At 36.8% G+C, this 17,783-nt stretch overlaps 1 protein-coding gene across 1 annotated transcript; it reads right to left on the bottom strand.

Annotated features, from left to right (window-relative positions):
* Positions 1-2,468: 2,468 nt before the first annotated feature.
* LURAP1L (leucine rich adaptor protein 1 like) lies at positions 2,469-5,510 on the bottom strand. The gene is made up of 2 exons (XM_008632584.2): positions 5,490-5,510; positions 2,469-3,402 (listed from the first exon to the last, which is right to left on the bottom strand). Exons 1-2 carry the CDS (start codon positions 5,508-5,510, stop codon positions 3,028-3,030), a joined length of 396 nt encoding a protein of 131 aa, XP_008630806.1. The 3' UTR covers positions 2,469-3,027.
* Positions 5,511-17,783: the final 12,273 nt, after the last annotated feature.

Raw genomic sequence — 17,783 nt, 5'->3', positions numbered from 1 at the left:
AATTTACCTTATTCTTGGGCGTTCCCTATGGTCTCTGAACTACATACCTTACACAGTGGAATGTCTTTCAAAGACAAAATTTCAGTGGTATAGAAATAGGAATGGCCTGGGTGTTGCTCATCACCTGTGATTTTACCAAGTGTTTTGAAATTGTTTGTCCTTCCCGAAAGCAAACTAAGTCTCAAAAGAGCTAAGGTGATACAAAATGACAGAAAATAAATTAATTATATTTACTATTTATCCATGGGTTTTTTTAAATTCTGTTGCTTTTATCCATTTGAAACAGGCATAGCTTTGCAAAGTGCTTTCAGATACTTTGCTCTATAATACTGAATCTTTTTTTTTTTTTTTTCAGTTCTGTAAATCAGATAAAAAGTTACAAGGAAGTCCATGCTGGAAGAAGGCATGCAGATTCCTTTATGCCACACAAGGATTTTGCAAGACCAAGGTCAACCAGGTAAAGAGGAAGCTAGAAAAATATATGTAAACTGTTTAAAAGCAAAGTTAAAGAGCCAACGGGAATACTTTTTAAATGAGCATTGAATTTTCCATTGTCTAAACAGTCAATTTGTAGTTCAGTTTTAAGTTATTTGACTAATTTTAGGAGAAGATCAAATTTCATGGTCTGTCTTTAAGTGGCAAATCAGAGTAAATAATTATCTTCTGACTATGAAATCCTGTTAATTCCAATTAAGGAATCCAAGTCACACCTAAATCTTTGAAGCTTTTATGTTTCAAAAATAAAAACCAAGGTGTTCACGTTCTTGGATATCAGAAACACAACACCTGGAAACACTTGTTTCCTTCTAGCAGTCTCCTGAAATCTTTGTTTTAGCACTTGTAGTTTTTCTCCACTTAACAGTCAAGAGATACAGAGGAATAAAAGTTCTAACCACATACAGCTTTTACTTTAGCACTTCTAGTAGAAGGCTTTTTTCCCCCCAGCTTTGATTCCTATTTAAATGGAATTTTAAATCATGTGATAAATATATCCCTGATTAAATTACTCTTTATCCAGTTACAGTTGTGAGTGGGTGACAGCTACAGCCTGTATTTTCCTTGAAGTAATTTCAGCATAACGTGAGGGGATATTTGAGAAGGTATGTTAAGAATATTCTTTAATTTTTTTCATAGTGAAAAAATTTCATGTAATTGTTGGCCTACTTCCCAAAACCTTAGCTGGAGAAGGAAAGACTGCATATTGCACATTCACATTAGATTCAGAGAGAGTATACATCCTAGTGTTTAACTTCCACGCCAAGCAATAAAGGTAAAAAAACATTCAAGAGAGTCACAGTTTTATATCAGGAAGTTAGTTCTTTTCCCTAGATTAAAATAATTGAAAATAATAAAACCTGTTTTGAATCTCCAGTCAATATCCTACTTAACGTCACCCTGAGAAGAAATTTTTGCCAAGATTTTTTCTTCAAGCTTTTTTTTTTTAAGTAGTCATAAGCTGGGGAAGGAATTAAAAAAACCCTAGAAAAGTTAAACCAGCATGGCATTGATATTTGAGGGCTTGCCTCATTTTTCTTCCAGCTACCTGTATTACCCAGGTTGATCTCAGAAGCAAAACTGAAAAGGCTCATTTTTAAAAATACACATCTCTCTATCTGATAAATCATGATGACCAAAGCAAAATATACATCTTGGATTTTAATTCTGAGAGACACAGAAATATTCTATATTGAGAAGCAATGGAACTAGTCACAAAGCACAAATCAATTTCTTGATTTTTTACCTTTTCTTCACACTTGATATTGCTCAAGATTGGACAAGATGGATCCCTGGAAATGTGGCTTGGATGAGCAGAACCTTATAGGACTATCTCAGAATGAACCAAGCCCACATACATCAACTGCTGCATGTACTTGTATCCCTTCGGAAAGTGTAAAATAGTTTTTAAATGGGAGCTTGACTTCTATTTAGTAAACATTGCTTTAGGGAGAGAATTTCATGCCTTCACTGGCAATAGGAATACTGTCAGACTTGGCAAAACAAAACAGTTTTAGATGATGTTTAAGTATCAACATCTCTTTCACTGTCTGTATGCTCAAAATACTCATCACCTGTTGGAGTGTCTAGGTCAATTTTAGTTCTTTTATTCTAATTTTTTTCTTACTGTAGAAAGGATAAAATCTTGGGGAGTTTCTTATGACTCTGAAATACTTAAAAGAAAAGTCTACCTCCTAATCTTCTGCACAAAAGCAGCCTCAAAGTCAGAGACTCTATATACAACAGTTACTGCTTTACTTTTCAGCCGCTTCCAATATAACTGATTAGCTGCAGCTCTCAACTGCACCAGTAGGCACAAAAAGGTTAAGGCAAACTCTTGTAAAACAGGAAAGAAAAAGACAGCAGGGCAACACTGATGAATTTAAAGAAAAAACAATTTAGAATTGGAATTTAACATCAAAATTAGGCAAGAGACATGAGAACATTGCAAAAGAAAAGAAACTCCACACAGAAAAGTTTAGGATACTTTGTATTTCAAATGAAGACAGCTTAACAGAACCAAATTTAATTTCTTACAAAAGGAAAATTATTTTGTAGAGGTATTTTCAAGATTCAGATTTAAGGCTCAATAAGAACAGTGTCTTTGGAAAGGCCAAACATTGTAGTGAAGAAAATTTATGACAACATATATTTATCAGAAGCTATTTTATTGACAACAAATACAAAACTGTTGCTCTCATTCCCTGATGTTTAATTTTAAAGATACAGCTTTTCCTTCCCCACTCTTACAGACTTGTAAATATAGCATTGTAAAAAACCAAAACCAAAAAAAAAAAAAAAAAGGTGACAATAAATTAAGAAAAAAAAAATGGGAGGAGGAGGAGGAGAAAAGCCCAACCCATCAATGAGAAAATGCATTAGAAGCAATAGAAAAGTTAAGCAATAGAATTGAAGTATGATATTATGTACTCCTTCCAAGAGAACTTTGGGGGTTTTGCACATGAAATAAAATAGCAGCAAAGAAAAAGGATAAGTACAAGTGCATTTGTGTCCCACTGGAACTTGATCTTATTAACCAAAACAGTAGTACTCATCAGAATCAATTTTGGGATGCTTATGCAGAGACTGTGAGTCCTCCATGACAGAAGAATCACTGAACTTGTCCATATCCGAAGGGGTTTGGTGACCAGGGACATCATCCACTAAGGTGTCCAAATAACTCCCCACTGATATTCCATCCAGTCCATCACTACAGTCTTGTAAACTGTTACAGCTGCCATGGAGAGATGTCTCCTGACTTTCCAGCAAGCTGCACAGGCTTCCACTCAAACTGCTGCCTCGGCTGGCAATGGCTTTCTCTTCTATCATCCACTTGATTGATTCAATACTTTCATTGATGAGGAGGAGCTGGCGCATAAGCTTCACATCAGTGGCTCGAAGATTAACCTACAAGGCAGAAGTAATTAAAAAAATTAGTCTTTTCATAATCAAGCCAAAGAGCATGATGGAGGCAATGAATGGGTTAAAAGAAAACACAAAAGAAATCCAGCTTTCATATCTGGGACAAATCTATTTCAATAACTAGTAAAAAAGCCCACAAGCAAACAAACAAAAAAACCCCAAAGTATATCTACACTTTCAGTGAAGGTCAGGTGGGAACCTGATCAGCCCACCTAAGCAGTCCATTAACAGGAATGCTAGTCAGTGACAAGACTTGTACACACAATGCTGTTTAGATGAGAAACACAGCTGCTATGACAACTCCTAGGGGATAGCTTTTCACTAATCAGAGAAACACAAAGCCATTTCTATTTACAATTACCCTAAGCTACTTACAGTTACAGACAGCTAGGCATTCACCCCAAGTTATCCTTACTATGGCTACTTGGGCTGGCTAAAATTTTCAAATGTGCACAATTTGGAAAAAAGCTTGTGGATATTCAACTTTTACTCACACTACTCCTGAGTGCACATTAAAATCTGCCATGTAAATTTCTGAGAGTTAAAATACGGAACTTACTGAAATTGTAAATATCAGTTCTTTAAACCCATATTAGATGAAGGTGATGAAGTTCAGCGTCAATCACTTATTATAGATATGGAGCAAGCATTTGCTGTAACTAACTAAACAAAAGTGGACATTAAGAACAAACTCCTACTTTCTCAGTTGTGATGGTTGACACATACACGTTAATTGTAATGGACAGAGGAATATTACAGCGTTGGATTTCACAGATATATTTGAGTTAAACATCTTCATGTTTTCCTTAACAGGCAAACTATACAAGCCAGTTTTAAAGTCACTTCAGCTGACAAATAAAGCGGAGACCTAAGGTTTATATTTAGTGCTTCCTTCTCCTCATCTGAAACATTTTAAGTACTGGAAAAAAAATCTGTGCCACTGTCTTTTGTGCCATATTGAGAATTTGAAAGTCTTCAGTCAACTGAGAAATAAAGAAAGAAACAAGTAAGATCTATGGACAATAGATGTTTTATGCAGTTCTCCAAGTCTACAATTGTTGTACAGAAAAATAGCACCTGTATTGTTCATACACAATGGACTGGAACAGAATCAGTATTCTCAGGAAGCAGAGACTATATCTTGTTTTTCTAAGAATATAATCTGAACATGATTCTTTCCATACTCAAATGTCATCTTCTCAGGATCCCAAATTACACTGACCTCGTACAGTTGTTCAAAAGTTATTTCAATGTATCTTTATTCTCTTAGATACTGCAGAAGACTGTAGTGGATCCAGCTGGGATGCTTCCTAGCAGCTGGTGCGGTGTTGTCCTCTGTATCTGTGACTAAACCATGTTGGTAGCACTCCAGTGTTTCAGCTCTTGCTGAGCAGTGAGTGCAATCAAGGCCTTTTCTGTTTTTCACTCTGCACCCTCAGCAAGTAGACTGGGACTGAGAAAGATGTTTGGAATGGACAGAGATGGGACAGTTGACCAGCATTCACCAAAGGGATATTTCTTGCCATACAATGCTGTGCCCAGGAATAAAACCTGTGTTTTTGATCTTTCCTATAAAGCTGTTGCTTGGGGGCTGGCTTGGTCTACTGGTGGGAGACGGTGTGTTACTGACTGCATCACTTGTTAATTTATTTTCTTCATTTTTTAAACTGTCTTTATTAAAATCCAAGTTTTTCTGACTTTTTTTCTTTTAATTCTCTCCCCTGATCCCACTGGAAGAGAAGAGGGGAGTGAGCGAGCAGCTGGTGGGTGCTTACTTACTGGTCAGGGACAACCCAATGCAAAGACATTTCAAGCTTTGCCAGTAACAGAATGCCTGTGTATTTGTCATGTGTATTCCCAGCTTCCTTCCCCAGTCCCCAGAATGACTTCTGAATTATTCTCAATCCAGTATCACAAGATTTAACACAGCTAACATGGTACTGTGCAAAATAGTTCTACCCACATTTCACAATTTTAACACTGCCCATCTGTCATTGTTTCAGGAGTGAGGTTATGAAAACAGATTGACCATTTTGTAGTTCTCCTGCTCAAGCCAATTTCTCTACTCTTACCAATAAATCACTATAAACCATTTGCTCGGCAACTAGGCTGTCATGAAAGCAGTAAATTACCCAACTTCTCAACTGCAACTACAGACTTCAGCAACTTGCTGAATATAAACATGCTTGGAGACAAGTTTCCCAAAAGACTGATTAAGGAAATGTTTAACAGAACTAGCACCAATATGACTCAAACAAAACAGTCCCTTTTAGATAAAGTAGACATCTCATATATTCATACTCAGTTCACAGGAAATAATTTTATTCTCTGAATACACCATTAGCTTCAGCATTTTTGTGGAATAGCCTTACTGGAACCAATTCTCTGCATCCCTGCGTACTAGAGTTGTCCTCCTCCTAGCTACCATGTCATTCCAAGTCTCCCATATCAAGAGTGTGCTTTTCCTAAAGTAAATACTAAATAGTAGTTTAACAAATGTCATCTTTCTTTAATATGGTTTACTTCATCATCTGCTTGATAACACAAAAATGTCAAAATGACATTTTCTGCCCCTTATCTGCTTTAGCACAAACACAAACATTAGCTTTTACTCACTTATGTAGCTGCAACTCATTTATCCTGGAAGTTGTTAAAGTAAACAAATTGGAGCATCGTTGGAGTAAACAAGTCAGTCCAAGATGGTTCAGCTAACAGGACTAAATACAATAAAATCTCACCATGCTTGACAGCCCCATTTGCTATGCACAGTAACAGGTGCATTTCAGGCACAATCTATATAGTGTATCATAGCTAATAGAGGTATTTCAGAACAGTTTTTATAGCTGCCTTTGAGTTAAAGCTAGAGCACAAGGCCACCATAAGGAAGGTGTGTGTTATTATGGATCAGCCCTCACAAAAACTTACGGTGTATAAAGGAAATTATTTGTGACAAGAGAGAAAAAACTAATTTCTTGTTACAGGTTAACTTTTATGTATTTTTGCTTAGTTTTGCTTTGTATATTTGCAATAGTGATGATCACAGGAAGGATACTAAATGTTTAACATTAAGAGCTAGTCACAGGAAGAGAAAATAATGAAATTAAAGTGACAGCATCTTTCAAGTAACACAGTCTGGTAGCATAAGTGCACAGATTAGCATTCAGACAGAACCAGATCTTCAATCTGGAAGGAATAACTAGACTGAACACCTGCCTGTGCCTCCCTCTCATATTTGTTGTTCTAACAAGGTATATCTTCCTTTCTTTTGGTCTTCTGTAATAATATGTACAATACTGTCATAATTTATTCAAGGGAATTTATGTATATACAAACATAAGGGCTTTTGTGTACATATATATGCAAAGAGATAGCATGCTATTTTTATATATAATTCAGTGGTCTTGAGAAAGGACTTGACTAGGTTATTGCTTTTAGAATAAAACTTAGTGGCCAGGGCTGCTAACAAAGACAATTATCGCTTCCTGGCAGTCACCCAAAGTAGTGCATTAGCTGTCCCTAGCCTGGTCACTTAGCTTTTGGATCAAAGTCACACATGTACTCACAACTGGGCAAAATGGCCTTGTGTTTTGCTGCTGCATGTTCTGCAGACATAGCTTCCAATCAGTTTCAAACACAGTGGGTCACCTTCTCCTTCAGAAATGGCAAAGCTAAAATTTCTGTTAAATATACCCTACTAATCTATGAAAGCTGTTTGAAACTCTAGCTTCTTCCTGTGGATTACTTTCTTTTAAATTCCTGGATTCACATGCTGCTTCTTCTAACTACAGGAATTCTGCAGGGATATTAATGGCAACCATAAAAAGTGATCTGAGGAGAAGGTATCCCTAAGTTTATTCAAATTATTTCAGTTTCATTTTTTTCTCAACACTTTTATGCTCCGTGTTGTAAAGAGTCCACTAGTAAAAGGAAAAAAAGTGAATGAACCTAAGTAATAAGGTATTTCTTTCAGGAGGTGAAGTAAGTACTTACAAGAGACAAAATCTTATACTTACAACTTAATGGATTCAGGGAGCTATTTAAGTCACTCAGATCAGAAGCTCTGCTCAGGATCTCAAGACAGATCTCGGGTTGGCTGCTCTGGAATCTGTGGTCTAAAACATCTTGAGTTTGGACACAAATTCCACGATAAGTGGAAGGAAACGGTAGCAAAGTACAATACTCCCGGGAAAGGCCCACAGAGGCTCAGGCCTGGGAAGTCTTGCAGAAGATAACAAACGTGGAGAAGTTAGATGAAACTAACTACAGCCAATTCCACCTGTTGCTAAACACTACCACACCCATCTCTATCACACTTTTTACAAAAAGAATTTCAAACCAGGAGAACTTTTCCATACCAAAGAGGTGTGCATGACCACTGTGGTTCAGAAGTATTAATGCGACTGTTGTTTCCATATTTTAGGATGTGTCAGAGACACCTTTCTGCTTTCTTATTCAAGGTCTTCTATTTCCTGTATCATACAGGATAAAGAGCTTGCCAGCTATGCCTACCTCCCCTTTTGTTTTTAAAAGGGAGATTACCTCAGCTTTCCATAGAATAGCACATTCCATTAATTAATTTGAGATGCAATTAAAAAAAAATCTAAAAATCAATGTCTAAATAATAATTTGTTTTGCATTCTGAGATGTCTCTTTCTTCAAAAAAGCTAACCTTATTCCACTTTCTCCTGGTGTTACCTCTGCTAATACAAACACTGAATAACAACTTTTAAAGGAACTACAGAAATTAATTTATCAGGCAAAATATGAAAGTGATGAAAATAAAATAAAACACTTTCTGGCAATATTGAATTACTCAAGTATTATCAAGATACAAATATAGTAAGAAGATATATAAGGATAAAAACTGGTCAATAAAACCTCATCGACTAATTCTGTGAGACCATATACATAACAAGCTAAAAATACTATAAGCAACTTATCAAAGTTCAAAATCCAAAATTCAGAATATGGGAATTCAAGTGTTATTTAACTGGAGTCATCAAGCTGACATGGTTACAACAGGGGTAAGTCTGGTGACACGCACAGGATTTGTTTATTAAGCCACCATCACAAAGCATGAAGCATGCCATTTGAAGGCGAGCAAGCTCAAAGTGATATTACAACAGCTTCTCAACACTAGTGAGTAAAAGAGATGCTCTCTTTTTTTCCATCTAACATTTCTAAAATAAAATAAAACCACAAATAACAGATAATGTCTGCTCCTTTAACACACAGGATGATTAACAGGTTGTGCAGGAGCTACATCCTACTTAAATTAAAACATATGGATGTGCATGTCTTTAAACTTCTTGTCTGCTCCTAAATTGTCCCACTGATTCAAGGTGTTTGCATTGGTTTCTTCAGATAATTATGCCGCTTTAGGAAATGGTATTTCAGGATCAAGATGAAAAAATTAGAATGCCTAGGCGGACTTCTGAATTTGAACATAATCTTCAGCATCTCTTGTTAAAAATGCAGGGAGTTTTATGTGACAGAGAGTAAGAACACAAGTGTACTGTCATTAACTGGAAGGGATCATCTATGCACCCGTGGAAGAGTAACTGCTTGTGGGAATGTGCCACATGCACTCCACAGCAAAGCCAACTAACTTTGGTCAATTCAGACACCACAATAATCAAACTAACGCAACCAACCTGACTGAAACTGTACACGAGCTCTCTCAAAATAATGGAGATGTGGACCAAAGCCTGGCAGAGGATGAGACTGTCAGAGTCAAGGTAGGTGCTGCAATGTTCGTCATTATGCCTTGTGCCTCTGACTGTGATTTACCTCACACTGATTTAGCTAAATTATATTTCATTTAACAGTGATAAATGTAGATTGACAGCTTTTTCTGTATCTGGTTTCTTTCAGCATGGACTTGTGTTATAGTATATTGCTGTATCATTTTCCCATTTGTTCTCTCCTGGTTTTTAAGCTTGTAGTAAGCTTCAGAGAATGAGGGAGCACATACAAAAGCAACATATATATATACAAAAGCTAAATTTATGTGATCCATTGTTGCTTTGTAGTTACAGTTTTCTGATCTACTTTCTTTCTGCAAAGTGAGCAAGTTACACTGACCTGAATATTGTGGCAGACTACAGAAGTTGTAATCAATTTTTGACTTCTTTTGCAAGAGGTTTCTTATACTCTTGCATCTCTTGAAGACTCCAAAATTGTTAAAACCTTCATATCACATTTTACATAGCATTCATTACAATCACTGAACTCCCAGCAGCTCATAAAGTGCATAGTCATTAAGTTTTCGGTTTCTGTCTGCACCCTTTGCTACTTTAAAAAGAGGCTCCAGCCTAGTCATTGTCCTGTTTCAAGCTGCTGCATTTCCACTGCAATCCTTCACCAAGTCCATGCAATAAGTATTTCCACAGGTCCATCTGTAAAATTTGGCAGTTACATAACACAGCTTTGAGCACAGTAACATTTAACTAGGAAGGAGAAGGAGAGACCTTGTGATTCCACAACAGTGATAAAAGGATAAAAGTATTCTCCTGTAAGGAGAGCTTACCAACCCATTACCTAAAGCAAGGAAGTGGGCAGGTCAGGTCTGAGCCACCACCAGAATAATGTAGGAGAATACACCAGAGTAATGAGGAGGCAGAGCAACTTCATGACACAGCAAGTTAGTTCAGTAGGCAATGAGAGTAAGTAACTCAGTGAGCAGGTCCCAAGGATATTTCTTGCAAATATATGAAGAAAATATTATGCTAATATGGTTATCATCTGATACAGGAAATTACAGTATTGGTGATTTACATTTCTCTTACAACAGCCTATTTTAATATTTTAATTTTATGCATACTAATTGATTTCCCTTATACTTGACAGGAAAATACATACCACCAAGTTGTGCAATTATTTAGTCATATTATCTCTTTAAAAAAAAAAAAAAAAAAAAAAAAAAAAAAAAAAAAAAAAAAAAAAGAGGTGAATTTCAAGGACTTTTTTCACTTCCTTAAAACACGCATGGTCCTTTTCTGGGGAGTATGTGTAGGCAGCCTGCCAAGTGCATTAATACCTTTGATAATAAAATATCAGTGATTAGGATGAATCATTTGCTTAGTAGAGTACATTTTTTTCTTTCAACACCATACTGTTTGAGGTATCTTGTATGCTTAAATGTAGTAAAAAGTTCCCGGGGGAAAAGTATATTTTTATTTGTTTGTTTAAGTTTTTTGGCCATCTTTTTATTTTATGGTGAAAAAGAGACTATTTAAATATCTCCCAAGTATGGTCTTTTTGACAATGATCGTTAAAAAGAAACATGATGTACAACTGAGAGCAAGTAGAAGGGAAAAAAAAGTTAATTAGTTTAGTTCTTATTTCCTCACCTCCTGTCCAAATAAAACAAATGTTAGATAAGCTCTTTAAATATAGAAGTACCACAGAATTAGGAGAGAGAAACATCTAGTCTCAGAAGGATGAAAAACTATAAAAGGAAAATCCTGACTCTTTTAAAGTTTAGTTGAATTAACATGAAAGGGAAAAGTGAGAAAATGTAGGGATTTGAGAAGAGGAAAAACTTCTAATGCTGCTGGAAGGTTTTACTGAATGTTTCGAAATATCTCACACTGCTGTCATAAAAGCATCATCAGACCTTAGAAATGTATCTACTGTGACAAAGGTGAACATGTCCAGAACAATCCATAATATGGACTCACATTTGTTGACGGACAAGTTAACTCCACTGCAAACATTCAGGTCAATATGAAGCCGTAACATTCAGCTGTGAGTGTCAAAAAGTGTTACAGCAGATGGATGATCACAGCATCACTGTGAAGTGTTCTGGACACCAGACACAATGCAGGACTGCGTGTGTCTTCTGACCAACATGAGACAGCACTGCGGCTCAAGAACATAATTGATTTCTTTTTTTTCACTGGATTTCACTCTCTGCCTTATATATGTTTGTCTTGACCAAAATATAGTCTTAGAAACACTATGCAAAAAAATGAAAAAATATAATAGCACTCATCCCTTTTAAATTAATTACTTTTAATACTGGCACTGTGTAAGTATACACAAAAGCATAAAACTAAAATAAGAGAAGATAATAGGGTTTGCTTACAGGTGTATCCAAAGTTTGAAAATACTGCTTTTATGGTGGTAACACCAAAGTTTGAAAACATTATAAAATGTAAAAAAAAACCCCAAGCCCTATTAAAAACATCAAACCACCCAACTTATTAAATCAGAAATGAGACACAACAATACTAACACTGGTGAGAGATCTGAACTCTCTTGAAATTCAAGTCTGCTTTCACAATGCCACTGGAGAGACACATAAGATTACAAAAAAATTAAATCTTTGTCTGAATCTCCCTAGAATTCAAAATGGAATTCTGTTTGAAACAATTCTGTGTTCCTGGAGATGGGATATATCCTACAGAAAGCATATTTTTAATCTAACAACCAAATCTTTAGTAAAGACAACCTGCCATCCTATTTACTGAAGGTTTACCTGGATAAGAATAAAAAAGAACTTCAAGACAGCTTTGTTATTACAAGTGATCATATGTGCGTTTAAAAATGCTTTAATAGTGCTAGAAAGTGATTTGCTGATCGTTGGGATTTTTTCCCTGTTAAAACATTATGAGCATTATGTTTCGATGCTAAACATTTTGAAAATTTTTGAATAAAAATGACTCAGTATCTTAAAAAATAACGGGATTTTGTTTTGTTATTTTTATGCTTACTTTGTGACCTATTTGAAGTTCCATGTCTTTCAAATTCAGCTTAATTTTTCTTTTTAATGCAAAACTTCATCCAAATCTCCTCAGTGGTGTAATCATCATTCTCCTAAAATATGGTCCCTACACAGTCTTTACATCTCTCTAAAAGTACTAGCCAGTTTGAGGTCTTTCAGACAAAAATGAAGTTGCCTATTTTGAGTCTTTCGAACAAAAACAGCCTTTCAAACTTCCAGGTACCTATAAAAAATTTAAAAATTAAGTAATTTAGTAATTTATTTCTTTCTCATCCAGTAAGAAGGTATCAAACAGCTAGCAGCTAACCTGAATCTGGGATCTATAGATTAAAAATCTAAAAGCAAACAAGAGGCTACAACCATTTCTAGCAAGCTGAAATACTGAAACTGGCCAGCGCAACAAGCCAAGCACCCTGTTAAGAACTACACCATCTATGGCTTTTGAGCCCTTTTGGCTCAAAAACCCATGAAGCCCTTTGTTTCCTACAGAACACACCACAGCAATTCATTCTGGTGGTCACAAGGCATGATTATCAATGTATACTAACAATTAAACAAAGACACATCCTATTTCTAGGCAATGGATGAGAGAAGGTAGCAAGAGTAGTCAGTAATGAACTATAAACTTCAAGGCAAAACCAGGCACTCTAGGTAATATTTACTTTCCGTATTATTTGATCCCTTCTCTGATCAATAACTATTATCCACACCATATAGTCCAGTCCTCAGCTTCTCCTACTCTAGCTCATGTCATATTGCTCTTTTTATACTTAAACATGTTCTTAGCAAAGATTTCTACATAGAAGAGTACTGGGGCATTCTGGCATGATTCTAGTTCAGCAAAGAATATTAATCATAGTTATCAATGCAGTTATCAGAGGTATAAGTAACTTGGGAAGGAATCAAGGTCATTGCTTACATTTCCCATTTCTTCTTCTACTGAGGAAGTACGAGCTACTAAGCTAGCTGGGGAGCAGAAATATAGTATAAGACTTGCAAAACATGGCTAGGAAAAGATAAATATGGCCTTTGTGAATAACCAAGGGTTATTATTGGGAAATGAGAGAACTAGTCAAGGAAAACACAGCAGATTTGGACTAGAGTTTGGTTGTATCTGAAAAGGGCTGGTTACAGTTCTTCTTAAGTAATTTTGTTATTAAACTTCACCAGAGTACAAATTAATAAAAATGAAGGAGAGAAATTACAGAAGATTAAAGATCATAGTGTTGCTTTGGTTGAGTTTTGTTTCTTGTCTGAAATGGGTGGACTGATGCTCTGCACTGGTCAATGCATAAATAGCTTTATGAAGTTACTGTCACAGATGGCTACCTCATCTGGCTCTGGGAAAAACAGCAATCATGCCTTTACTCCCCTGCCCCAGACACAGCAATCAGTGTTAAGTGCTAACAAAGGAGGATGTAAATTCCACAGGCATTTGAAGAAAATCACTCTTGCTTTGGCATGCTAGTAGTTATGCTCTTCTCTTGGAAGGAGGCTTTCTCCTCTGCTGTGACAGGATTTACAGTTTTCTCCTACAAACCCTGTAACACTAGAACCCTGCCACAGAACACCACTTGAAACAAAAATATTTCAGAGTACCACACAATTCTGCCAAGACATGTGGACAAGCCATTAACAGTCACAGCGGTTGAAATAGCCCTGTGAAGGCAAAATGTACTTGAAGTCATAGAAAAGGAAATGTCCTGTAAAAATTATCATTCAGGCTTCATATTTGCTCCTCTCATAGCTGTATAGTTTTGAGAAGACTAGAAAAATAGTCTGAAGTTTGCAATGACTCCTTGAATGACTTCTCCAAGTTGTCATGTTTTTGTGCAGACCCATCTAAATCCCATTAGTCAGAAAACCTGCCTGCCCATGGAAAGGATTCTTCCAACACCAAAACCAACATAAACCCCCTACACTGACAGTGTTTTATTATTAAGTAGTTTGTTCTAAACATGCACCATCTGCCTTTGTCTACCAAAGAAAATGGTATGTATTAGCAGCCAAATTAGAGAACAACTCCACCCTTTCAATGTGGCTGGAACAGGCCTTCTCCAGGCACTCTTAAAAAGGTACATATTAATCTCACTCCAGGAAGAACACTAGATATTCAGAATCAGAGAATCACAAAACAGCTGGGGTTGGAAAGGGGCTCTGAAGATCATCTAATCCCCCCATCACTGCTATGGCAAGTTGAACAGGATGGAGTCTAGGCAGGTTTTAAAAATTTCCGAAGAGGTAGACTCCACAACTTCTCTGGGCAGCCTGTTCCAGCGCTCAGTTACCTCAATGTGAAAAAGCTTTTCCTTGTATTTGGATGGAACTTCCTGTATTTCAGTTTGTCCTTTGTCCCTTCTCCTGTCACTGGGCACCACTGAATACAGTCTGGTCCCATCTTCTTGACACTGTCCTTAAGATATTTGTACACATTGATAAGATCCCTGTTCAGCTGTCATCTCTTCTCCAGGCTAAACTGGTCCAGTTTCCTAAGCCTTTCCTCATAAGGTAGACGATGCTCCAGACCCCTAATCATCTTTATAGCCCTCCGCTGGACCAACTCTCCAGCAGTTCCTTGTCTTAAACTGGACAGCCCAAAATGGATCCCCAAACAGCACTCCAGATATGGCCGTACCAGGGCTCAGTAGAGGCAGGGTGTGCAAGCAATTTTCACTAGTTTTCTAAAGAGTAGGCTACAGATACAGATCCTACTCCTCTCTACACAGAAATGCTTCATAGTTTCCTCCTTGGTGTCAGGACTGGTTTTTTCTAGTCATTTATAATTATTGGAAGGATCAAGGTCTGAGTCTGAAGTTTTTAAATTAAAAAAAATCCTTTCAGCAAACACTCAATATTAAGAAATCCAACATTTGCTGTATCTCATAAACATCTGAGTTAACAAAAGCAGTGCAACTATCTCAAATATAACATTTCTTTAAACCAATGGAACTTCTGTAGGAAGACAAAAAAAAAAAAGAAAGAAAAATACAAAGCAACCAAGCTGTTCTATATTTGTTTCTACCTTGGGGTAAAAATATGTGAGCTTGGAAACACTCAATGCATTTGTTGCATTATAGTTCTTGGATGTGTTTCCTTCTGTATCTAGAGAGAGGTAGGTTTCATATCCAAAGCAGAATGCAGTAAAATCGCTCTCCTTCTGGAAGTACTTTAGTCATGAATGCAGCTGATATCTAACAAAAGTGAACAAAATTACAAATTATGCCAGTAAAGTGTTTATAAAATCTGAGACCCCCAGTAGCTAAATAGCAATTAGCCATTGCTTTAAAGTCACAAATGCTTTCACTTCATCTGGCACTGCACCCAGCAGAGCCATACAGCATTGAGACTTTATTGTACAGCACAGCAAATGAAACATTCGGATAACTTCTCTGGCAGCTTAGCTAGTTTGTGTTTACTGTTAATTAAGAAATGTGCCATACCATTCTCTTGACAAACCGTAAGTATGAAAGGCTAGGTTGGTGGGGAAAGATAAGGTTTGGATTGCTGAGGTCAGGGTTGCATTGGTGTGCCAGTATGCTATTCTTCTTGTTTATGGAAGCTCTAGGCCAGGTTGCATATCCTGAAAAAACAGAGTGGCTGACTTTATACACTTATATACCTGACATATATATACTCTCTAGTGTCCTTTCTTATCTTCTTCTATGGAAAGAGAGAAACCTCATTAAGAGCTACTTCAAAGAGGGGGATCCTCAGGCACATTTTATTCCATACACTGATGTGCAGGCAGGCACCAGAGGGACTCAGCACTTGAATACAGAAAAAGTGGCCTCTGATATAAATGACCATCCCAATATCCTTCTAGACTTGAAAAAGCTTGAAAGATTGAACTATGTTGTTTATACCTTTCAAAGATTTAATACAAGATGGCTTACAGACCTTCTAGATGTATTTTGGTCACTTGCTTTGGGCACCCTCCAGATTAGTGTTGCTTCCAATTGCTTATCACAAACTTCCACCATGGGAAAAACCTTATAATTAGAAGCCACATGTATGAGAGTAAGGACTGGATAACAAAGGCTATGAGTCTGTCTTCACAACAAAAAAGTCTCCCTTCTATTATGAAGCTGTCCATAATTTTATGACCAGAGTTCCTCATCTTTACAAACAGTAAACTGAGAACCACCTCCTGGAACTGCTTACATATAGGAAATATAACTTTGATGCTCATAAATACAAGTTAAATCCATGAGAGAAATTGCACTTGATTTAATTGAATTCCAATTGCTTTTAAACAGCTCAGATTCTCTGTCTTTTTACTCCTGTAACTTCATCCTCATTTGCTTCAGATTCCAGTAACCAGCCTCTCTTCCAGGACATGGACAGAAATGAAACACAGAAAATAAACATGTCCACTGTGGAAAGTTTGATACGTTTTGACCTTGAGGGTAGAGAACAGACAAATAATCTTGTAACCTTTAAAACATTAATTGAAAACACAATCTTTTTCTCTAACCATTTACTATTAGGAGAAAGAAAGTATTGAAGAGTAGAAATGCACTTGCTTGCCATCACCTCTGCTTAATGAATGTATTTGGTATTGCGCATTTCAAGTTTTTCCTGCTCATACACAAAAGGTACTTTCAAATTATTGTTCTCATAAGTAACCATAAAAAAGAAAGCATCCACACAAAATTATGATGATCAAAGGGCTGTAAAATCTGCCATATGAGGAAAGACTGAAGGAGTTAGGTCTTTTCTCCCTAGAGAAGTCTTGGGGATAGGGGTATCTCATCACAGCACTCCAATAATTTGGGCTGATACAAACAGGACCAGGAGAGGTTTCATCTTAATACAAGTTAATTTTTTTTCAGTGAAGACAATCATAAGAACAACCTCCCCAGTTACATGGCTGATGCAATTGATGGCAATTTCAAGATGCAATTGGACAGGGTGCTTGATAATCTCACCCAGACTCCCTTTCCTCTGAAAGGTGAAACCAGATGGTCTTCTGAGGTCCCTTTACAGAACAGCCCTTCTACCCCAGGCTATTCTATGAAAGCCATGCTGATTTAATCAGAAAGGTTATAATCTATTTGCTAAAGCTTATCATAAACTGTACAACTCTGTGCAGAAGTGGTTTAGTATTCACGCCTTTTCATTACAAATTGTCAGGAATCAGATTTCAAAAAGGAGCCTCAATGATTCTTCTACTCTTGAAAAAGTAATCAGGAAGGAATGAAATTATAATACATATTCTCTGAAATAAAGTCTGGCAGAAGTCTCACAGTACGTGGGCAGTCTAACTGGAAGTCTTGACTGTAGTATCCCTGACGCCGCTGTGATGACTCACACGAGACAGATGCACGTGTACTGAAGTATCTCACACTGATGCTTCTCGGTAAGGTATCAGCAATGCTTCACGGGCTCTTGGCCATGCAGCAGCTAATAACGTAAGCACATATTCATCTGTACTTCCTGTGGACTTAAACCCTTCAGCAACTGCTATGGCTGAATAAGAACAGACATAAGCACTGCTTGAGTACAACATGGAGCTGTTCCACAATTCAAATCCTTCCGCCAGGCACTGAGTGAGATTTGCCAGTCAAAACATATGTTTAAATATGCATTAATTTAAATAACCTTGGTCATCTCATCCTTCCAGAGATGATCTTAAAAG

Source organism: Corvus brachyrhynchos, unplaced genomic scaffold (assembly GCF_000691975.1).
Source record: "Corvus brachyrhynchos isolate BGI_N302 unplaced genomic scaffold, ASM69197v1 scaffold194, whole genome shotgun sequence".
NCBI classification, from domain to species: domain Eukaryota; kingdom Metazoa; phylum Chordata; class Aves; order Passeriformes; family Corvidae; genus Corvus; species Corvus brachyrhynchos.
The sequence above is the reverse complement of the archived record's forward strand: the minus strand, read 5'-3'. Positions and strand labels throughout refer to the sequence as shown.